This window comes from Vidua macroura, chromosome 26, assembly GCF_024509145.1.
Source record: "Vidua macroura isolate BioBank_ID:100142 chromosome 26, ASM2450914v1, whole genome shotgun sequence".
Taxonomy (NCBI): Eukaryota; Metazoa; Chordata; class Aves; order Passeriformes; family Viduidae; genus Vidua; species Vidua macroura.
This window is the reverse complement of record NC_071596.1, coordinates 3,027,666-3,050,322: the sequence shown is the minus strand read 5'-3', so window position 1 is coordinate 3,050,322 and position 22,657 is coordinate 3,027,666. Positions and strand designations below refer to the sequence as shown.

At 59.2% G+C, this 22,657-nt stretch overlaps 2 protein-coding genes across 8 annotated transcripts in view; both read left to right on the top strand.

Annotated features, from left to right (window-relative positions):
• Positions 1–3,413, top strand: part of MAST3 (microtubule associated serine/threonine kinase 3) — a 28,493-nt gene extending 25,080 nt beyond the window's left edge. For 4 of the 5 annotated variants that reach the window (XM_053999170.1, XM_053999169.1, XM_053999168.1 and 1 more), the window contains 4 exons: positions 59–181; positions 312–448; positions 623–807; positions 915–3,413. In XM_053999170.1, the coding sequence (XP_053855145.1) occupies positions 59–181; positions 312–448; positions 623–807; positions 915–1,915 (1,446 nt within the window). In that variant the 3' untranslated portion in view covers positions 1,916–3,413. The remainder of the gene's footprint in view (positions 1–58; positions 182–311; positions 449–622; positions 808–914) is intronic. The other variant, XM_053999171.1, reaches the window with a different exon arrangement.
• An 869-nt stretch (positions 3,414–4,282) lies between these two features.
• On the top strand, positions 4,283–22,206 carry PIK3R2 (phosphoinositide-3-kinase regulatory subunit 2). Of its 3 annotated transcripts, XM_053999174.1 has the most exons (17): positions 4,283–4,378; positions 10,789–11,004; positions 11,088–11,811; positions 15,785–15,877; positions 16,261–16,323; positions 17,337–17,468; positions 17,656–17,857; positions 18,127–18,212; positions 18,483–18,588; positions 18,685–18,783; positions 18,930–19,110; positions 19,297–19,422; positions 19,699–19,841; positions 20,042–20,218; positions 20,438–20,509; positions 20,726–20,896; positions 21,164–22,206. In XM_053999174.1, the coding sequence occupies exons 3-17, from the start codon at positions 11,472–11,474 to the stop codon at positions 21,354–21,356; spliced, it is 2,184 nt and encodes a 727-aa protein (XP_053855149.1). In that variant the 5' UTR covers positions 4,283–4,378; positions 10,789–11,004; positions 11,088–11,471; the 3' UTR covers positions 21,357–22,206. The 3 variants fall into 3 exon arrangements, with proteins under 3 accessions (XP_053855149.1, XP_053855148.1, XP_053855150.1); XM_053999173.1 differs by lacking the exon at positions 10,789–11,004; XM_053999175.1 differs by lacking the exons at positions 4,283–4,378; positions 10,789–11,004 and adding an exon at positions 8,501–8,521.
• Positions 22,207–22,657: the final 451 nt, after the last annotated feature.

Here is a 22,657-nt window from a genome sequence, read left to right as displayed (position 1 = left end):
TGGGAAAACCCCAGGAGGAAGCTGGCACCCAAATGAAACCGCTCTGTTTGGGTTGCAGAGCGTGGAGGAGGGGAGCCCCGCGCAGGAGGCCGGGCTGAGGGCAGGAGATCTCATCACACACGTGAACGGAGAGTCCGTGCTGGGTTTGGTCCATCGGGACGTCGTGGAGCTGCTGCTGAAGGTGGGTGACCAGAGCCACTCTGCTCTCCCAGGACATCAATTCAGCAGCTCCATGGCATTGCCTTTGATGGCAGCTGAGGCAGGAGCTGGCTCGGATCTGGTGCTGCAAAGATTTGTTTTCCATCCCTCAGAGTGGGAATAAAGTGGCCCTGCGGACCACTGCCCTGGAAAACACCTCCATTAAAATCGGTCCTGCAAGGAAAAACAGCTCCAAGACAAGGATGGCGCGGAGGAGTAAAAAGAGCAGGAAAAGGGATGGCCAAGACTGGTAGGTAAAACTGGGATAAAACGGCATTTGTCCCAGTGTGTGGGGTACTGGGGGAATGCTCTGGATCTGCCATATCGGGGTGTCCAGTGGGGTCTGGTCCTGTTGCCACGAGGTCAGCAGACTTGAGACTAACAGCTTCAAGGAGAAGCCAAAAGTTATTCCTGTCCCCCGCAGCAGGAGAAAATCCCTTTTCAAGAAGATCTCCAAGCAGTCGTCGGTCCTGCACACCAGCCGCAGCTTCTCCTCTGGTCTCCATCACTCGCTGTCCTCCAGCGAGAGCCTCCCGGAGTCCCCCACGCACAGCCTGTCCCCGGGTCCCACGACCCCGTGCCGCAGCCCCGCTCCCGACCTGCCCTCAGGTACCCCAGGGGGGGATATTGGCTCGGGGCAGGGCAGGATGCTGCGTGTCCCTCGGGGAGGCCGTGTCCCTCCACCCCTACAGTGACCTTTTCTCTTTGTACGGCAGATGCTGTGTCCCCTCAGAGCACCTCTCCCTCCTCCAGCACCCCAACGTCACCCGCCGGCCACGTGCGCCCCAGCTCCCTGCACGGGCTGGCCCCCAAACTGGGTGGGCCACGCTACAAAGTGGGACGTCGCAAATCCACCAGCAGCATCCCCCCCTCGCCCCTGGCCTGCACCCCTTCCTCGGCCCAGCGCCCGCCTTCCCCCCAGCGCTCCCCATCTCCGCTCCCCGGGTACCCCAAAACCCCCCATTCCTTCCAGGGCAAGACCCTGTCCCCCCCCACCATCGTCCGGCAGAGCTCCCGGCCCCGCAGCGCCGACTGCCCCCGCTCCCCCCTGCTCAAGCGCGTCCAGTCGGCCGAGAAGATCGTCACCATCCTGGCCGAGAAGAAAACCGGCGGCGGCCGCAAGCTGGGGCTGGAGATGTCCACGCTGGACGGGGAGGCCATTGTGGAGGGCGACGCGCTGCCGTACCCCGGGGAGCACGGCTACCACCCCGGCAGCTCCCGGCTGGCCGAGCGCCACGACCGGGACCAGGAGATGGTGGTGATGCGGCGCCTGAACCTGTCGGAACGCCGGGACTCCTTCAAGAAGCAAGAGGCGGTTCAAGAAGTGAGTTTTGACGAGCAGGAGACGGCGGCAGGAAGCGAAGATGGCAGCAAGAGTGAAGAAGGGCAGGGCACGGCGGAGCCGCCGCCGAAGCCGAAGCCCAGCACGGTGCCGCAGATCGCGGTGCAGGGCTCGGAGAGCGACGAGCAGGAGCCGGCGGTGGCCGAGTGGGAATGCCAGGGCTCCTACCCCATCAGCAGCACGGAGCAGCCAAACAGCAGCATCTCCTTGCCGTGGTGGGATGGGTGTGAGCACCGGGACCGTGGCTCCCAGCAGCAGCGGAACTGCGGGCAGGGATCGCCCGGCCACTGGCAAGTGCCAGCACAGGGCCAGGAGCCAACGGGTGCTCGACTCCCGGCTCCCCGGGGCGTGTGGAGCGGGGCCAAGCACGCCTGAGCCCCACGCTGGCACCAGGGATGGTTCAGGCTCCCTGCAGCATCCCAGTGCCTCCCCAGCACCCCGTTCTGTGCGGCAAATCCATGAGAAAAATGTCCCCGGGGCCACTCTGGACCCTGGCCGGGCCGGCTGTGCCCCGGCACTTCGCCCCCCTGGAAGGCTTTTTGTACTCCCTGAAAGATGCTCATATTTTTATAGAGACGCAGGAGCTTTTCTGGCAGCGGCGTTTCCCCAGCTGGGCCCCAACCTCTGTGTACAGAAAGGACTCGATGCAAATATTCCTTCATTAATTTATTACTTTTTATAAGCTAAACGGGCAGTGCAGGACTGTCGCAGGGGCCAACCCAGCTCTGGGAGTCCCAGCCTTTCCCGTGCGTCTCCCAGCTCCCAGCCCACTGTTTTCTAACCCACTCGCTTTTCCCTACTTTTAAACTTCAAATCTAGCTGGAAACACCCCAGATCTCCTAAGAACCCCATAATTCTAATATTTAAGAGGAAAACAAAACCCCAAATCCACAGCAACATCCCCGAAATGCTGGTGCTCCAGGCTGGGATGCAGAGGGGGGGATATCCTTTCCATATGGATCATCAGATGATGAGCATACAGATCATTTTATAAGCTTATAGGAGTTATAAAATGGGTTTAATTATTTTATTTGGTGATTTTCTAGCCACCTGGCTCCATTGGCCCTTCCAGGTGGGGAAAACTGAGATATTGCCCAGACAGGAATATTAATGGGATTTTTAGGGTCAGTTTTTGCTCTTTCAAAAAACCCACAAAATCCCATGGTGTTGGTTGGCCAGTGCACAGACACCTACAAAATCCCAATTTATCTTTTTTTTTTTTTAAATCGCCCCAGCCCAGTGAGCACTTGTGCTGCTTCACTTAATTTGGGAATTTTACCCCTTTCTTTCCCTCCTCGTTGCTCTTTATCCAAGAAACGACAGCTCAACCCAGCATTCCTCCCCGTTTTCTGGGATGTAAACGTTTCCATTTGTTGATGCATGTTGCAGCTTTCCCTCCCCGCCGTGGTTTGGTGCCGTGGTGGTGGCAGGGGGACATCCCTGCTTTGCCAACCCCGCTGCCATCGGGTATCACCGTACCCCCGGCGGATTTTTGGGCTGCGTGTTGGATTCTTTTGTGCACGTGTGGTTTGTGCCAGGCTCCGTATCCCGCTTCTCCCGTTCATCTGGTGCTGTTAAACCCCCCCCAAAAATGAGCAACCAGAGCTGCTCCGTGTTTCCTTTGCTTCTCCCTCCACTCTCTGTATCAAGGTCTTGGAAAGGCAGCGGGGTTTTGGGGAGACACCGGGCACCCCCTGCCCACTGGCACGGCGGGATGGGGGGGCTTGGCTGCGCACCGGTGGCGTGGATAGGGTGGGAAGAGGATTTTTAAAACGGGAAATGTCTTAAAAGCCAAGGGGACTGTGTCTTCCTGCCCAGTGCCCGGCTCTGTTCGTACCTTCGGGAAGTTTTATGTTGGATTAAAATTGTCCCTTGCGCTGAGCGTGGTGTCCAGTGGCACTGGAGCGTGCAGGGCAGCGGGTGCCCGCTCTGGGGGTGGCAAGGGGTCCCAGCACAGGTGGGAGGGGAGGGGAGGTGGCCCTGCAGTGGCACCAGGGTGGCACCAGCCTGGCTCCGGTACCAGTCCTGGCTGTGGGTGCTCGGCGCGGTGCCGGTGCCCAGAGCAGTGTCCCACACCCCAGTGCCACCACCTGTGCCCAGGGTAGTGCCCCACGCTTGGAGCCACACCCCACCCCAGGTGTGCCCCATTCCCAATCTATGCCCCGTTCCCAAATCTATGCCCCGTTCCCATATCCATGCTCCAGTCCTAATCTATGCCCCATTCCCAATCTATGCCCAGTTCCCATATCCATGCCCTGTTCCCATATCCATGCCCCATGCTCTGTCCCCGTGCCGTGCCTGGTGCCTCATGTCCCAGTGCAGTGCCCAGGCAGTGCCCGGTGCTGTGCCCTGTTCCCGGTGCAGTTCCGGTCCAATCCCGGTCCAATCCCGGTTCAATCCCGGTCCAATCCCGGTTCAATCCCGGTCCAATCCCAGTACAATCCCGGTCCAATCCCGGTTCAATCCCAGTACAATCCCGGTTCAATCCCAGTACAATCCCGGTGCCTGCTCCACTCGCCACCAGGGGGCGCCGCCGCGCTCTCCCTCCGGGCCCCCTCGGCTCCTTCCGGAGCGTCTCGCGCGAGGGGCGGGGCCCCGATGGCCATCGGGCCAGGGGAGGGGCGGGGCCGGAGTCTTCGGTCAGCTCCGTCCTCTGTCGTCTGCTCTCGGTTATTTCCGGGATAGATTCGGGCAGTTCCGTTCTCTCTCGTCTGCTGTCGGCTGTTTCCGGGGCGGGTTCGGGCCGTTCCGGCGGCGCTCGGGCCTGTCGAAGGCTCCGCCGGGCCGGAGGCAGCAGCGGGCTGGAGGCGAGCGGCGGCGGATGGGGCCGGCGGAGAGGTGCGGCGGGGCCGGGAGCGGCGGGGTCGGGGTCGGGATCGGGATCGGGGGGATCGGGATCGGGGAGAGCAGGCCCGGATCGGAACCAGGCCCAGGGTGGGCGTCGCGACCCCCTCAGCGTGAGGCGCTCCGGGGCTTGGCTCTGTCGCTCATGAGGCCGCCTGGAGGATGTCCCCGGACCCTTCAGGAGCTGTCGGCGCAGGGTGTCCCGCTGCCAGGACAGTGCCACTGCCGTGTGGCTTCGCCGTGATGCCAGGGCTACGTCCCCCGGTCCCCCCCAGGGCTGTCTCTGTGTCCCTCCATTGCCGGGGCTGTGCCCCCCAATCTCCCCCACGAGCTGTCCCTGTCCCCCCCGGTGCCGGGGCTGTGCCCCCCAATCTCCCCCACGAGCTGTCCCTGTCCCCCCCGGTGCCGGGGCTGTGCCCCCCAATCTCCCCCACGAGCTGTCCCTGTCCCCCCCGGTGCCGGGGCTGTGTCCCCCGATCCCACCCGAGCTGTCCCTGTCCCCCCCGGTGCCGGGGCTGTGCCCCCGATCCCTCCGGGTTGTCTGTACCCCAGCAGTGCCATCACAGATCCCCCCCCTGTGCCACTGTCCCCACAGTGGTGGCAGTGCAGGGACCCCCCAGCACGGTACATCCCCATCACCCACAGTCCTGGGGACCCCCTGGGCCGGTGAAGCCAGAAAAGAGTGGCCTCTCAGGGTCCCAGCTCTGTCCCCCTTGCCCGGGGGCTGTTCGGACCCAGCAGTTCCCAGTTTGGAGCTGGTGCCCCAGGGACGTGCCAGGTTCAGCCCAAGGCTGGCTTTGCACAGCATCCCCCAAGCCCTGGCTCTGGCATGAGCCCCCGCACTGCTTCCCAGGGAGGTTGGCCATTGTATTTCTTCTCTTCCTGTGGATGTTTCTCAGCCTCTTGAGGGGGAAGATTCCCATGGTCATGTACCTCCTAAACTGGGGGTCTGTGATCGATGGGGGATAAAGCCAGGGGGCAAAACTGTCGAAAAATGAGAGCTGTGAAGAGCTGGAGCGGCCCCAGCGCTGCCTTTCAATGGAGCCGTGGCTGCCTCTCCTCCCATTAATGCGCGGCTTTGATTTCCCAAGCAGCTCTTGGAGCCGCTGGGGAACTGGCCCTGTGACTTTCTCTGTGAGAGCAGAGAATGGAGACAGCTGAGTAAATATAGCCTAAATCACTGCTTTCCTGGCCATTCCCCCACCCTTCCCTGACATGCCAAGGGCTGGTGTGTCCCCGAGGCTGGACTGGGCTCTGCTCTAGCCTTCCCCGATGTGGGAAAGTCCAAGGCATGGTTTGGTTTCTTTGGTGACTCTCTTTGACGTGGGCAGCTCGTGCTTCCATCTGCCCGCGCGGTTCGTGGCAGGGACTCGTTCCTCCTAAAGCTGATTTCTGCCCCAAAACCCCGGCGTTCCCAACCCGCTGGAACAAGGTTTTAAGCACACAGGAAAATCCTCTCTGCCTGCAGTTGGGTCTCGCTTGGACAAAAGCGCTGGGTTGGAAGGGAAAGCGCGGCTCAGCTGGAATGTGGCGAGGAGCAGAGTGGTTTGCGGAGCCAGTTTGGAGCCGTGTCAGAGCTCTGAGTGCCGGGGTGTGTTTACAATGAAAAAGAGTATTTATAATATCGAGGGCTCTTTTAATTCCTCTGGGAATCTCTGGAGCCGCGGCTTGGAGCTAAAGTAGCTGGGTAATGGAAGATGAAAAGCAGACAGAGGAAGGGATGGTGGATTTCTCAAGTTGGAAGGTCTTGGCTCTCCCACCAATATCCAAATCATGCTGGTCTATTAACTTGGGTGCTTCTTACCTCGTCGGTTACTTCATGTGATTGCTGAGCTGTGCAGGGCTGCGAATAAATCATATAAATTCCAAATACCCTGGGGAATGTGATTTTAAGCAGATAAGTTAGCAAGAGCAGTTGGATTTTTTTTTTTTCATGTACTCAGGTTTTTTTTAGAACTGTAATTTTTTGCCAAAATACAGCTCCTGGGTTTCTATATCCCTAAAGCCAGCTCCATGAATGCTCCTAAAATGGAATTAGTGTGTTCTTGCTGCGTGGGGGATGGTGTAAGAGCAGCCTGGAGTGAGGCGATGGGGCTGGTGTTGGGTGCTGGGTCCTTCTCTGCCCACTGCCAGCAAATAAAAGTCTCTGGCCAAGTAAAAAGGTCTTGTACGCAGGAGGAGAAGGTCTGTGAGGTGGTTAAGACAGAACAAGCTTCAGCTGGAGCAAGGAAGTTCAGTGTCAGGAGAAGCCTCTGGACAGTATGAGAAGTCTTGGAGTAGGTGTGCAGACTGCCTGAGGCGCTCTCATGCTGTCCAGCCTTTGAGCAGGAGGTCTCTGGGACCTCCAGTGGTCTTCCAAAAGTGAGGAAGGTGTTGGTCATCCTGATTTATTCAGCTCCTCGTGTCCCTGCTAATCATGACATTGACCTTTCCAGTGAAATATTTCAGATATTCCTTCACTTCCTCGGGCTTTGGTGAATAAAGCAAAATATTTAATAAAGTTAGGCATGAGCAGTAAATGCTCTGTGTCCCTGGCAGAGGGTGGCTTGTGGCTGTGGGCAGGAGCTGCTGCTCCTGGGGAGCTGCTGCTGGCTGGCTGGGAAGCATTTCTGGGGAAGAGAAGAGGTGAAAACGGCCTCGGCTGTCCCATGCCTGGCTGGGGCACGGCTCAGGCATAACTCCCCTCCTCCCCTGCAGCTTTTCCCTGTTTGGAAGGAAATACCAGCTGGCTTGGCAGCGCCGTGGCCAGCCCGGGCTCCAGCTCTCCCTGCTCCGCTGGCCGCTTCCCCAGGGGCAGCTGCTGGAGCGTGTCCAGCTCCGCTTCCCGCCCGCTGCAGCTCCCTGCAGGCTCTCCGGGCTCCTTCCCCCACAGCTCCTCGTGGCACTGCTGCCTCTTCCACGGCATGGCTCATGGCTCCAGCCTCGCGAGACGTTTCTCCAGTCATTGTTCCTGCTGGGGAGGCAGCGGGCCCGGGAAGCTGCCTGGGAGCACAGGGATTTGCTGTGCTCTTTGTCCTGACTATAAATCAGGGGTTGCTGAGCTCTCTGCTCTGCCACTCGGTGTTGTGGGTGCTGGTGGGCACAGGATGACCCGTGATGTGCTTGCCATTGCCAGCTTCAGGAGCTGAGGCCATCAGAGCTGCCCTGGCTGCGTGGGTCAGAAGGATGTGATGCAGCAGCAGATGTCACCATGGCAGGCAGTTCCCTGTCCATTTTTATTCCCATCCATCATTGCATTGTTCTATTTTCTCGTTTTATTAAAGGAAAAGTTTGTTCTTTTTGTCTGTAACTCGCAGTTCAAACTCGATATGGTGTTTGTTTTGCTCGCTGAGGACCTGATGTAACTTGGAGAGGTTGGAGCGGTGTATACTGTTGTGAGCATATTCTTCTTTTAAATATTTTTATGCGTTCTTTCCCCTCTCTGGAAGGAAAGTAACTCAGTCTCGCTTCAAGTCAAGCTGCACTTTGAACTGCATTTGGAACTGGGTTAAAAAGCACAGGAACCACATTTAAAATGTTAAGATGCTTTTATTTTTGTGCTGGACACAGACAAAAAGACTTGTAATGTGTTTTTTGTTTCAAACCGATGTATTAAACAAAGAAAGTATTGACAGCAGTTAATGAATCGAGGGATTGTTTCTGGGCGCTGAGATAGATTTACCAAAGGTATTTAGCTGTCTGATGCATGGGATTTTCAGAGCAGCCTAAGCAAGTGCTCGCCAGCACAGACACACGAGGTTCCTCTCTGAGAGCTGAGCAAACCTGGAGCTGGGCCCAGCAGAAATCTTTTGGCAAGGTGCTGCCTCTCTTCTGTTCGAGGTGTGCTTCCAGCCGACAGGCTTGTGCGTGTCCTGGCCTCTCGGTGCTGCCTTCCCTCCAAAGAGCTGTTCCAGGGCTTTGGGAAGTGTGTGTTCCCAATCCTCAGAGACTCTGTCAGCTGCTCTCCGAGGGTGCAGAGCTTTCCTGCAGCTCAGCCAGGGAAGCCTCTGGCCGAGTTCGTGGCAGGACAGAGGACAACTGTTGCCCCTGGAGCGGACGGTGCTGGCACTAGCCATGAGGATTTGGGTCTTCTGGAGGGCTCCTCACTCACGTTCATGAGCACTCAGTGCCCACCTGGGCTGAGTGTGGGGAAAGCAGGTGAGGCTTCTCCAGGAATAGCCTGGCTCTGAGTTCTTTGGATTTTTTGGTGTGCCCAGTGACCCACTGGGACGTGGAGAGCGCGGTGGCACAGAGCTGTGCCTGCGTTCCCACCTCAGGGAAGAAGGTTGTGGAAGGAGTCTGTTGGAAGAAGCTGCGGGACCTGCTCTTTGGAGACACTCGGTGCTCCGGAGTCACTCTCCTCTTCCCACCCCTCCACGCAGATCTGCTTTTAAAAGCTACTGAACAAGTTTGCCAGGCCTGAGCGTTTTGTCCTTCCAGCCTCTTCAGCTGCACCGGCTTGTCGGAGACGCCTGGAGTCGGGGCTGGGATCCGCAGGTGGAAGCTGGGGGGTGCCTGTGGGGGAGCATGGACCCTGCTGGGGTTGTGCTCTGCTGCCTCTGGGTGCACCCTGGAGTCTGTCCTCTCCGGGAGGAGCCGCTCTGGGGTCTGTGCTCCCCGGGAGGAGGGGGAGCTGCCAGCGCCATGCCCAGCGGGCAGCGGCCACTCAGGCCCTTGGCATTCAGACAGTGCCCGCGGCACGGCGACTCCGCTCTGGGGGACCCTGACAGGCAGCACTCAGAGGGGCAGCCAGTGAGCCTGCTCATAAATCTCTCTTTATGCACTGGATTATGAAGTAATATTTTCCTGGCTAGGGCTGGTTGGATTGGGGAAATGCGGGCTCTGATGCGAGCTCCCTGCAGCCACTATTCCAGCATGGTGGGAGCTTTCACAGCAGCCATGCTGGGCTGTGCTGCTTCCCCTGTGAACATCAGAAACCTCTGTAGGGTCTCTCCATGAATTCTGCAGTCTGGTGTTGCTCCTGGATTTCTGGAGAAGCTCTCCAGCAAGTTGGATCAGGCTCAATCCTGTTCCCCACCCGCCTCTGGCCGCAAGTGCCTCACCTCCCCGCGGGCAGTGCCTGTTCATTCATGGCAAAGACAGCCCGGCTGGGACGCCTGCCCGAGCTCAGGCAGGCGGTGCGGGCTCTGGCTGCTGCACAGGTTTCCTGTGCCATGGCCTCTTTGTGCCTTTTGTCCTTGTCAAGGGAAGGAGCTCTGGTGCTGGGCTGGAGAGCCTGGCTGAGAGGTGGGGCTGGCTCCTCTGGGGGATTCATCCCGATCCCAGACTTTGTGGCAGCACGTGCAGATGTGGTGACACGTGCAGGGGTGATATACCACGTGCAGCAGGAAAGAGGGATTTGTAGCTGATATGAGCTGTAAAATGTTGCTGGCCTGGAAGGGTTATTTTGAAATCCTGCAGATCACCACCGTTGGTGCCTGTCACAGAGTCCAACCAGCAGTCAGAGCAGCCCTGGCCTCATGCCATGCTTGCTTGTTCACTGACCCCTCTGGGAAAGGTGTCCTGGCTCCCTTTGCCTCCTCACCTCCCTCTGCCCAGGCTCCCACAGCCCTGAGAAGCACCTTCCTGCTCGTTAATAGTTTTCAGATGAGACCCAAGAGTTTGAGCTGGGTTTGGTGGTTTCTGGGCCAAAACAGCTCAAGCCTTTAACAGGACCTGCATCATTTGAGCAGGCCCAGGGTGTCCCTGGGAAGGCTGGGTTCTGGCTGCCCCGCTGCCTTGTAGGTCCGGTCCTCGGCTGCACGCCATTTCTGCGGGAACCAGAACTCTGGGATTTGCCTGAGGGAAGTGCAAAACTGGCCTGTGCAGCCAGGAGGGGATGGGAAAAGAGGACGTGCCTGGCTGGTGGGAATGTCCCGGCTCGTACATCTCTTCAACATGTTATAACCCAGGTTTATTCTTTTTGGTGGATTTCTGGGCAGGGCAGGCAGCATATTCAATTTCTTTCTGAATAGCTGAAAGGCAGTTAGGAGCTCTAAGTAGACTTGAAGGCTTCTAAAGATTAACTCCTTTTGCCTCCATCTCTGCGAAAAGAACCTGTGCCTGCACTTGATGCTGCTGCTGCTTTTGAAAAGTTCAAAAATTGACTTTTTGCTCAGAGCAAAGCTTTGAAGTGCTGTTCTGTGGGAATGGCAGCGCATCTCGAAAGCCTTTTGCTGAAAGCGTGGTTAACCTACATTTGTGGGCAGCTCCCTTCAGAAGATGCCTTTGTGGGGGATTGCATGGCAAGATGTAAAGGTGAACTGTGAAATTTAATCGATTTAACAAGGGAAGGTTAAATCTGTTTGTTCTGCTCCTATTCAGGGCCTGCAGCTGGTGGGTGCAGGGTCACCCTTTTCTGTATGCAAAAGTTATCCTGCATAAAGGCTGTTTTGTCCCACTTGTTGTCTCCTTGTTTGCATAAGTGCTTCGAGGAGGGTAAGCTGAAGAAGCAGGGGTGAACCTCTTTAAGATGCAGAGCTGGTGCCTGGCTGTAGCAGAGAGGAGGCAGCGTTCCTGCCTGCAGCCACTGGCTCCTCACTTGCTTTTGGGAGTGTAAATCAGGATTAGCATGCCCTGCTTGGATCCAGGGCTCACCATCAGCTGCTGGGTAGGAGAGAAACGAGTCCTGCCTCTCTCAGGTGAACCCCTGGTTTGAATGTTGGCGTGTCGGGAGGGCGTGGGGTGCCTGGCTGTGCAGTGACAATTCTTCTTCTCTTTGCAGGCACTGGGAAGGGGAACATAGCGTGCCACGCTATTCCAGGCTGGAAGCCTACTGTGCTTTTCCTCCCCAGACTCCAAGAGACTGTCTTTTTTGGTGAAACAGACCCTGATCTCGGGTTTCTTTGCTGCATGCCCGCTCACCAGTGCTGGATTATGTTCGTCTCCTTCTCCCTTTGCTCCATAATTTGGTTGAATCGTGGTTTCAAGCTGAGGAAAAGGGGCTGCACCTAAGCGCTCCTGGGCACCCAGACCAGGCTCCTGGGGTGCCAGTTCACACAGAGACAGTTCAGAGTGCTGATGGGGGAGAGCTGCCTCTGAGGGCCCTCCTCTCCCACCTGGAACGTGCTGCCTCACCCTTCAGAGCCCTTCTCCCCTGGCAGAGAGGATGGGCAGCACCGACGGCTTCCAGTACCGCGCGCTCTACCCCTACCGCAAGGAGCGTGAGGAGGACATTGACCTGCTGCCCGGGGACATCCTGGTCGTGAGCAAGGGGGCCCTGCAAGCCTTGGGCTTCAAAGATGGAGATGAGCAGACCCCCAATCAGATCGGGTGGATCCTGGGCGTCAACGAGCGCACCAAGCAGAAGGGGGACTTCCCTGGCACCTACGTGGAGTACGTGGGGCCGGTGAAAATCGCCGTCCCTTCACACCGGCCCCGAGTGCAGAGACCCCTGCCTGCCACACCGGGGGCCAGCGGCTGCCGGCTGCCCGAGGCTCTGGAGCAAGGTAAGCCCTGCTGTGTGTCCTGTGCACACCTCTGGGACACCTCCAGTCTCGCTGTGTGACAGATGAGAGTGTGGGACTGGCTTCATAGACAGCAGTGAAACCCTCAGCTCGGCAGCACGGGGCTGCCCCACCAGCAGCAGTACAGTTGAGTCGCAGCCAAAAGCCAGCCTCTCTCAGTCCTGGCCCAGAGGAAAGCACTTTGTTCCTCCAGTCTGTCAGTCTGCTCAGCAGAGCTTCCTGGGGCAAGCTTTGTCCCGCACTTACATCTCCAAGATCCTTCTCCCGCTCTGTTCTGCAACCAGCCAGGATCCCCATGGTCCCTCTCCCTGCTCTGCTGAGTTTTGCCAGGCTCCCTCCCTTCAGGATAAGTCCTGACCTCTCCCAACCACCACCTCCCCGCCCCTGCAGCGCCTGGGGCAGTGCTCCCTGCCAAGAGCTGCTCAGCCCTGCTGAGAGACACAATTACTTGTCTCTGGGCAAGAGGAGAAAAGTCAGGGTCTAAAAGAGTGCTTCTGAGAACTGGAGCTAATTGCTTGTCTGCCTGGCAGCCAGCCCACCCCGCGGGTCGCAGAGCCCTCGCTGGGGCCAGGCAGCCACCCTGGGGCTGGGCATGGGCTGTCCTGCACCTGCAGCTGCCTCCCAGCCGGCCTGGCCTTGGCACGGACCCGGTCCGGGAGAGCCAACGTGCCTCAGCCCTGCCTGTGGAGCTGTGGCAGCTGCCTGCTCTTAGCCTGTTTATTTGGCTCCCAGGCACATCAACTCTGTGGCCAGGGCTCAGCAGCCCCCGGGTTTCCCCCTTCTACTCTTCCTTTGTGAGACCCCCACTTGCAGTGCTGAGTCTGGGTCTGGACAAGGCAAGAAAGATGTGGACCTGTTAGAGTGAGTCCGGGGAGGCCACAGAAATGCTCCTAGGGCTGGAGCCCCTCTGCTCTGGAGCCAGGCTGGGAGAGCTGGAGAAGAGAAGGCTCTGGGAGACCTCATTGTGGCCTTCCAGAACTTAAAGGGAGCTTATATAAAAGAGGGAGAGAGGCTTCTTATACAGGCAGATAGTGATAGGACAAGGGGGAAGTTTTAAATTAAAAGAGGGAGAGATTTAGATTAGATGTTATGAAGAAATTCCTGACTGTGAGGGTGGTGAGGCCCTGGCACAGGTTTCCCAGAGCAGCTGTGGCTGCCCCATCCCTGGAAGTGTTCCAGGTCAAGCTGGATGGAGCTTGGAACAACCTGATCTAGTGGAGGGTGTCCCTGCACAAGGCAGGGGGGTTTTAACTGGGTAATCTTTTAAGGTCCCTTCCAATCCAAACCATTCTGTGATCCTCTGGGGGGTGACAGCCACACTTGGCCTTCCCGTGCCTTACAGAAGATCTCGTGCTGGTGTACATGGGAGGAGTGGGGTCAGCAGCAGGAGCTGAGAGTGCCAGGGAACGCTCCCAGCTGGCAGTGCTGCATCCTCCCCATCCCTCTCTGCCTGGGAGCCACAGCTACCCCAGCAGATGCTTCTGGCTGTGTGAAAACACCTCTGGGGTCTTACGAAACCGGGGTTGTGGGGCTGGTGCAGCTCCCTGCAGCCGCCTCCCTCGCTCCTGCTCGCGGAGCCGGAGGGGCGGCCCCAGGAAACATCTCCGCAGGGTGGGAATGCGGCCGGGCCCTGCGTGCGTTTGGGTTGGCAGGAGAGCCTGACCTGAGTCATCCCGCTTGCAACCTGCCTTTCCAAGAAAGCTGCTCCTCTCAGGAGCCTGGGATGTGCTCTGTGCTGGATGTGCTGGCCTTGCCTGCATGGTGCTCCCTCGGCGGCTGGATTTCTGCCCTCCTCGGCTCTCCCCTCTTCTCAAGCGGGCTTGGTGGAGGTGTGTCTGGGTGGTGGGATCTCTGCGAGGCAGAACAAGATAGATGCCAAAGCTCCTGAAGCACAGCAAAGACAAATTTGGGAAGGAAACTAAAAGCCAGCCTCTCTGCATCGTGCCCAGGGATGGAGGGTGGGGTACCAGGGCATGTGAGAGGAGTGCCAGCCCTGTCCCTGTCCCCTGAGGGGGCATCCCCAGAAGCAACCTCCACTCTGGGCGTAGGCAGAGCCTGCAGGGAGGCAGTTCAAACACCCAGAGCCATTTTACACTCAGCCTGCAGGTTTGATCCCTCTATGGGCCATTCACTTAGGAGCTGGACTTGAAAATCCTTGTGGGTCTCTTCCAGCTCAGGATATTCTGTGATTCTTTATTTCTATATTCTGCTGGGGAGACACATTTTTGCAATGGAAAAACCGTATTTGAGCCAAGCCTGTCTTATTTCTTCATGGTGTGCACTTTAGGAGGTGCAGAACCGTCTCCTGGCAGCCCCACGAAGCTCCTTCCCCGCTTCCCAGGTCCTGCCCTGGCTGGCAGGGACCCCTCAGCCCCTCAGTGTCGCTCGTGGAGCAGGGCCAGCACAGGCCACAGCTGTCCCGGGAGCAGGGCCGGCCCCGCGGAGCAGCGAGACCCGGCGCGATCTGCCAGTGGATTTACGAGCTGCTGGTGTTTGCCTTCCGCAGAGAACACGAGCGGAAAATGCGGCTCGGGAATATTTCCGCAGCTGCCCGGGCCGTGCTGTGAGCAGCCTTGTTCGCGGCAGCCCAGCCCGGAGGCCCGGCAGGCTCAGGAGTTGCTGCTGGCTCCCGCTCTGTGCCTGACAAAAAAAGACAAGCTGCTGCCTGCTGAAGCAGCACATTCCCGGCCGGGCCACGTGGGCAGCGCCACTATTTACTCTCCCTTCAGTCCTTCCCAAGGGTCAGGCAGGGAGCTGCCAGCCTGGAAGCTTGCCTGCAGCTTCCCCACACTGACCTGCACCACGCTGGGCCCCTTCCCGTGCCCAGGAGCTCGCTCCAGTGGGGGATTGTCCCCCCTCCCCAGCAGCACAGGCCCTTGCAAAGCTGCTGGGTGCCTGACCCGTGTGCTTCCCTTCCCGTGGCTGTTCTGTCTCCCCTCGAGGCCGTGGGTGCAGGAGGCTGAGCTGGGTGCGCAGTTCCAGCTTGCTGCGCCTTGTGGTGAGACCACACCAGGCGAGTTCGGGTCAGATCCATGACAACGGAGCTGTTTCGCAACGGGGAGCAGCCTCTTGGCTCTGCCTCTGCAGAGTGGAGTGTGCTGGGTGTCCTCCCCCACTGCGGGCTCCCCAGGGTCTGCCAGGTGCTCCTGGAGGAGCCTCCTGCTCCGGCTGGTGCTCCTTTGGAAGCGGGATGGAGCCTGGCACCGCTCATCCTTCGGCAAACCTCCTGCTGGCAGCTCCTCAGCCAGGCCTGCGTGCTCCTGCCCCGGCATGCACAGGGGAGGGGGGTGCCTGCGGCCAGAACCTCAAGATTTTCTGGAAGTGGCAGTGAAATACCACCTGACACGAGGCTGCAGATCCCCCAGGAACGGGGGGACCCTGGTCCCGTGCCACGGGCTGTCTGTGCCCTGTAGCAGCTTGCACAGAGGCTGTGGGCTCACGGGGAGGGGGAGGCACAGGGCCGGTTTCCATGTTAAACGAGCAATCAAGGGCAGGAATTTGCTGACATGGCGTTCTGTCTGAATCGCTGGATTAATCACAGCTCACCACGACGAGCAGAGTGAGCTCCCTGGCCCCGCTCCGCTGCCAGCCCTACGCAGCCCCGGTGCTGGGCAGGGACCCAGCCCTGAGCTCCAGGAGCCCTGGTAACCCCTGTGCTGCCTGCCGGGGGGGCACGGCTCCCCAGGGGGGTGGGCTCTGTCTCCAGGCCTCTGCACGGAGCAGCAGATATCTCCCTGTGCACACCCAGTCCGGGCTGGAGCTCAACAAGTGCTGGGCTGGCTCCTGGGCAGGTTCCTTGCAGGCTGCATGCCGTGTTTGCCTGGGCCACAGCCTCACAGCAGGGGCCACGGCTTTCCTTGCTCCTGTTGGGAGTTGCCTGGGTTGTGCCCTGGCCCAGCTCTGCTGCTGAGGGCTGAGCTGGTGCTGAACCCTTCTCTCCCTCCCTCTCCCCCAGGGTCTCCTCTGCCGGACTTGCAGGAGCAGTTCAGCCCTCCCGAGATTGCTCCGCCACTCCTGGTGAAGCTGGTGGAAGCTATTGAGAAGAAAGGTAAGGGGGCAGTGCTGAGCACTGGGGATGCTGATGCACCCCAAAACCCCACAATGAGAGCTGAGCTCTGTGGGACACAGGACACAGCTGCTCTCATCTTCCTGCCTGGGTTGAGCTGCTGAGGCCAGTGTGGGTGTTTGGGTTGAGCACCTACACACACTGGGTGGGTGCTGAGGTTTGGGAAACGCTTCCAGCCTGGATCTGTGCCATGGTGGAGAAATGGGGCCACTGAACCGGGTGTCCTGGGGGCCAAGGGGGCTGCAGCAGCATCTGCAGGGGGTTGGCTTGGACACCGTCCAGGCCTGGCCGTGCCACAACCATCGCCCAGCTGGCACCGAAACAGTGCCTGTGCTGGAGCTGACAGCAGTGTCCCCCTTCTGCAGGGCTGGACAGCGAGATGTTGTACAGGACATCTGGCTCCGAACTGAGGCAGGCGCTGAGAACCGGTAAGAACCAGCTCGGCGCGGTGGAGGCGAATCGGCTCAGATGGAGGAGATTAGTGGATGTGACAGCGCCAGCAGTAATGCAATCCAGGCCAGGCTCGCCTGTCCCTGGCAGTTCCTGACTCCCAGCACGCTGCCTCTGGGGCTGGGCTGTCCCCATCCCAACACGTCCTTGTCCTGCGTGGAAGGGATGGGACAGGGGGGATCCCTGGCACCATCTGTGGGGGGCAACAAAGGGATGTGGTGCTGGCTGAGAGACTTGCAGGCAAACAACTGAACGCCTGTGCTTGTCCCCTGCTGTCTTTGGGGTGCTCTGCTGATGGGCTGGTGGAGGCTCCTCTGGCTCTGTCATGCCACTAGTAAGCTGGGGGGGATCTTTGAGCTTGGCTTGGTGGCTGGAGCCGATGTCTCTGCCGGGGAGCCCTGGGAGCCTCTCAGCTGGGCTGGGGCCTCATCCGGCACCACGCTGGCGAGTCCCCTCCTGCAGACGTTCCTACAAACCCCAACCACACAGTGCTGTCAGCCTGGGCTGTGCTCTCAGGACAGGCTTTATGTGCTTCCCAAAATGCTTGTCAGGAGGGAAGTGTTTTCCTCAATGAACACATCATCCTCGATGTGTTCGAGGGAGCTGTTTTCTCCGTCGGGTTCAGTGTGTGGCTGCTCAGTCTGCGCTCGACTCTTGCTGGCAACGGAGAGCAAAACTCTCACCCGAGCTATGCCTGCCCAGAATTCTTGTATTGGGGCTCAGGGCAAAGGTTGTGGGTACCCAGAATGACCTCTTCCCCCTCTCAAGGGGTACTGCTGAGGTTCCCAGAGCCAGTTGATTTCTGGGGTGCACATCCTCTGTCACATGGGCTGCCTGAAGGCTGCCTGAGCTCCCTCGTGGTGCTGGTGAGCTCTCATGATAGCTGGCTGCTGTGTGATGGTCTCTGGGATGGGTGTTGGCAGCACCAGAGCTGCCAGCTGGGTGCCCAGTGCTGTGTCCACCCTCCCATGGGAAATCTGTGCCCTGACAGATTGGACCCTGGGTGACCTGGAGCCCCTGGACGTGCACTCCCTGGGCGAGGCACTGCGAGGTTACCTGCAGGACCTGCCCTCCCCCGTGGTGCCAGTGTCAGTGCATGGAGATATCCTTCGCATCCTGCAGGGTAAGGACCTTGGGAATGGGTGGCTCTTTCGGGTGGACACATCTGGGGTGTTAAAATAAGCCCTCTCCCTATGGGGCCTGGCACATGGCCCCACTGCTGACAGCGCTCCTGTGCTGTGACGCAGCCGGAGCGTGGAGAGTGGTGCCGGCTGTCCCAGCTCTTCCCTCGTGTCTTGTTCTCTCCCCAGAGATCCCCCAGCCAGAGAATTGCCGGAAGCAGCTGCTGCTGGCCCTGGAGTCGCCTGCGGTCCCGCTCCAGAACACGCTCACCCTGCAGTTCCTGCTCCGGCATCTGGGGAAGGTATCGCAGCAGGCCGAGAGCAACAGCCTCCACCCTCGGGCCCTGGGAGAGATCTTCGGCCCCCTTCTCCTCCGGCTGCCTGGCGCCAGGTACGTCAGGCTTTTGGTCCCAGCAGTGTTCCCAGCTCCGGCCACTGTGCCTGCCAGGACAAGGAGTCCAGCCCCTGCTGGGCTGCACGTGGGATTAAATTGCTGGCAGCACACAGAGGTGGGACTCAGAGCCGGGACAGAGCCCTTGCTGCCCTGTCAGCCTGGGGTCTGGCAGCTGGGGTGAGCCAGCTGACCCCAGGGGACGTGGGAGCAGTGCCATGTTCTACTCCACAACTGCTGTTCTTAACTTGTCTCTTCTCTCCCTGCAGCCCAGAGCTGAGCCCTGACTTCTCTGTGCTGTTTCTGGAGACACTTCTGCAGACGAAGGAGCTGGAGCCGGAACAGTTGCCTCCAGGTACTGAGATACCCCTTCAGTGGGGCCTGAGGCACTGGCATTTGTGGGTGTGGACTCCCTGCCCCCATTTTTGATAGCCCAGCTGTGCCTGGAGGCCTGCTCAAGGTGTTCAGCTGCTGGAGATGTGCCTGGAGCAGCTCCAGGAAACTTGGTGGCAAAGAGGCCTTCCTGGGCCAGTGACTGCAGGGAGGGGGACTCAGCACTCCGAGGGATTGCCAGTGGGGAGCTGGGGTTTGGGCTCACCCTGTTTCATCCCTCCTCCTCTCACAGCCCTGCCTCCCAAACCGCCGAAGCCGAAGCCCAGCGCAGCCAGCCTGGCCAACGGGAACAACGCGCCCTTGCAGGACGCCGAGTGGTACTGGGGGGACATTTCTCGGTAAGGGGGTGACTGGCAGCTCGCACCTGGGGTGCCCTGTCCATCAGGTGAGCCTTGGGGCCACCTCCCACACCCTGACAATCCTGTTCCTTGCAGGGAGGAGGTGAATGAGAAGCTCCGGGACACACCAGACGGGACCTTCTTGGTGCGTGATGCCTCCAGCAAGATCCAGGGGGAATACACACTCACTCTCAGGTAGGATTTTGGGATCCTCTGGGAGCCTCAGGGATGCAGCTCTTGGGACCTGTCCCTGTGCTTCCAGCTGCAGGGATGCCGAGGTCTCTGGCAGGGTAGGGTGCTGGGGTGGTGCTAAGTGCCCTCTCCTCTCCCCTCTGCTACAGGAAGGGAGGCAATAACAAGCTGATCAAGATCTTCCATCGGGAAGGCAAGTACGGCTTCTCGGAGCCCCTGACTTTTGGCTCGGTGGTGGAGCTCATCACCCACTACCGGCACGAGTCACTCGCCCAGTACAACGCCAAGCTGGACACCAGGCTGCTCTACCCCATCTCCAAGTACCAGCAGGTGAGGCCTGTGCTGCAGGGACATGGCTGACAAGCACAGCCTGAACCAGGGGTGTTTGTTCATCCATCCCTGCCCCTTTGGTAGATGACAATGTCGCATCCCTTTCCCTGTGTGCTGGAATGTTTTGTTGTGGGCTTTTGTGGGACCAGCTGGAGCAGGTCCTGACTGAGGCTGTGTCTATGGCAGGACCAGGTGGTGAAGGAGGACAGCGTGGAAGCTGTGGGGGAGCAGCTGAAGGTTTATCACCAGCAGTACCAGGACAAGAGCTGGGAGTACGACCTGCTGTATGAGGAGTACACGCGTACGTCCCAGGTATGTGGGCACTGCCTTCCCCACGGGCTGCCTGAGACCCCCAAGGGCTGCTCTGTCACCCCCTGAGTGCTGGCAGCCACCCTGCTGTGCACAGGGGAGACAGAGATGGGGCACCTGTTGCCCCATTTGTCAGCTCATGGAAAGGGACTCCCCAGAGGACGGGCTTTGAAGAAGGGGATATCTTGCCTGCAGCAAGGAGAGAACTGCTTTGGGGAAGTTGAAAGGGGATGCAAATGTGAAGAAATGTTCCTCAGCTTTTCCCTCCCTTGTCCCCAGGAGCTGCAGATGAAGAGGACAGCAATCGAGGCCTTCAATGAGACGATCAAGATCTTTGAGGAGCAGTGTCAGACACAGGAGAAGTGCAGCAAGGAGTACATCGAGCGCTTCCGGAGGGAGGGCAATGAGAAGGAGGTTCAACGGTGAGGATGGGGGTGGTGGTGGCCTGCCCTGCCTGGAGAAGGGCCCCAGGGGCTGGAAGGATCCTCCTGGCTCAGCACAGAGCCGAGGCACGTGGACTCCTTGTCTCTCCAGCAGCATGCTGTGGGCTGGAGCTGGCAGGCTGCCTCCTCCACCTCCCCCTCTCTGGCTCACAGCCTGAACCCCTCTCTCTCTCCCCCAGGATCCTCATGAACTCGGAGAAGCTCAAGTCCCGCATCACAGAGATCCACGACAGCAAGATGAAGCTGGAGCAGGACCTGAAGAAACAAGCATCGGAGAACCGGGAGATCGACAAGCGCATGAACAGCCTCAAGCCAGACCTGATGCAGCTGCGCAAGCTGCGGGACCAGTACTTGGTGTACGTAGTGCCCCTGCAGCCCGGCCCGGGAGCCATCCGGCTGCCTCCCCCAGGGCTCCGGGGCTCGTTGGACCGGCTCGCAGCCCGCTGTGGGCAGGAGCCGCTCCCGCAGCGCGGTCTCGGGGCTCGGCGGTCCCCGGCAGCGGCGGCTGCTGCCCTCTGGTGATGGCCACGCCCGGGCTCGCTGCAGCCGCGCTCAGCTCTGCCCTCCTTCCCCAGGTGGCTGACGCAGAAGGGTGCCCGGCAGAAGAAGATCAACGAGTGGCTGGGCATCAAGAACGAGACAGAGGAGTGAGTGTCCTGCTCGTGTGCTGTTGGATTTCGGGGATGTGGGAGCACAGGCTGTGCAGCTGGTTCTGCCTGTGCTGTGGGCAAATCCCAGCTCCCTGCCTGGAGGCTGAGGATGTCCTTCCTGCCGGATGGGTGATGGCAGCTAGCAGTGTGGGGAGATGTGGGGGCCACACACCCAGATTTAGGGAATCTGACCCTGCCTGTGCTCGACTGCAGCCAGTACTCCATGATGGATGACGAGGAGGAGCTGCCCCACCACGAGGAGCGGACGTGGTACGTGGGGAAGATCAACCGTGTGCAGGCAGAGGAGATGCTGTGTGGGAAACGGGACGGCACCTTCCTGATCCGTGAGAGCAGCCAGAAGGGGTGCTACGCCTGCTCCGTGGTGTGAGTATCCCTGTGCGGGTGGGATGGGATGGCATGGGATGGGATGGGATGGGATGGGATGGGATGGGATGGGATGGGATGGGGCTGGCTCACATTGTGTTCCTGCATTGCTCCATCCTCCCCTTGCCAGATGCTGGAGGTGGGTGACAGTTTCCATCTGCCTTGGCTTCTCCTGCCAGGGTCAAGTGTACCTTTACACTGTTTTGGTGGCCCTGCTTGTGCTCCCCTGTCCCACTGCTGACCCAGGCTCCCGTGTCTCCCTGGCAGGGTGGATGGTGACACCAAGCACTGCGTGATCTACAAGACAGCAACGGGCTATGGGTTTGCTGAACCCTACAACCTCTACGCCTCCCTCAAGGACCTGGTCTTGCACTACAAGCACACGTCCCTGGTGCAGCACAATGACTCCCTGAATGTCACGCTGGCTCACCCGGTCCTTTCCCAGCCACCAGCCAGATGAGCAGCCCATGCAGAACACAACAGCTGCCTTCAGCTTCTCCCCAGGGCGCTGCTTTCTGGCTCTGGACTCTTGCACCCTGTATAGTTGAGTCTCTGTGCTCCTGCTCCTTCAGAGCCTCTGAGATGTCTGTGACCGTTTCTGATGTCCCTCTTGGTCAGTAGCTGAAACCCGTGTTGGCTGATGGGACAGAAAGGCTGGGCTGTAGATTTGCAGTGGGCTCCAGCCTCTAGGAGGTGGGATCCAGTTGTGATTGAATTGCTGGGGGTGAGCACAGCCCCCTCCCCTTCCCTGATAAGCAGGTCAGGTCCCCTTCTTGCTGGCAGGTCGCCCCGCTACGCATCACTGTAGAGCTTTGGTTCTTGATTCCTCGGTGCTGTGACCGAGGGGTTCCCTGCCTGGACACCGGAGGAGGCAGAGGAGGAGGAGGCTCCACTGAGTGTGTGCATCCTTCACTCTCGCTTCCCTCGGTGGCCTTGCAGGCTGTGATGGTGTCTGGTACGAGGGGTGCTGCTCTTGCATGCAGAGACACATTTAAGAAGGAGAAACCTCATCCTCAATGGGGCTCCCTGGCCGAGATCTTCGCTCTGTGCTGTGCCCCACCTGGCCACCATTCCCTCTTGTCATAACCACCTCTGGAGTGTTGCTGCCTGGGCAGGGAGGATCTGCTTAGCCATGAATCTCCTGCCTTAGTTGTGCCAACAAAGCTGTGAAATCGATGTTGGTACCTGTGTTTTTCCTGGCAGGATCTGTGGGATGCACAGCTCGTTGTTTCTGGCCGGTTTCGGTGACTCTCTGCACACGTAACCCATTGAAGCTGACTGTAGCTCTGTAAATATGGTTCTTTTTGTGACCAGCTGCTCCCCTGGTGCTGGTGTTTGCTGAGCCCCCAGTGCCACCCCCAGCGTGGGCAGCAGCTGCCAGGCTGCCACAGCCCCAGGCCCTGCAGCTGAAGCAGGAGAGGGCTGGAGTCCAACGCACACTACAAGCCCTACCTGGAATGAAGGACCTCTCTGCTGCAGGAGGACACATCTGTGGGGCCCAGGGCATGCTGAAATGTATCTGCATGATGGTGAACTACATATGCAAAGCACTTACAATCATGGGTACTGTATGGGGCGGGGCAGGGCTGCCCACCACAGCTGGCTGCTGCAGGCAGGGCGCTGTGTCTGAGCTCAGAGGGCCCCAGGGCAGCCCAGGTGGGCCTGGAAGAGCTTTAAAAGCTGAGCTGAGAGTTGAAGCCATGGTGGCATTTGCTTTCCTGGGTTATCTCAGCTGCCTGGCTGGAGGAGAGCATTCTTGAA

Coding starts and splice junctions, on each gene's coding strand:
- PIK3R2 (XM_053999173.1), top strand. CDS start 11,472: ATGGGCAGCACCGACGGCTTCCAGTACCGCGCGCTCTACCCCTACCGC. Junction 17,469..17,655: donor TATCCTTCGCATCCTGCAGG/GTAAGGACCTTG, acceptor TTCTCTCCCCAG/AGATCCCCCAGCCAGAGAAT. Junction 18,589..18,684: donor TACTGGGGGGACATTTCTCG/GTAAGGGGGTGA, acceptor TGTTCCTTGCAG/GGAGGAGGTGAATGAGAAGC.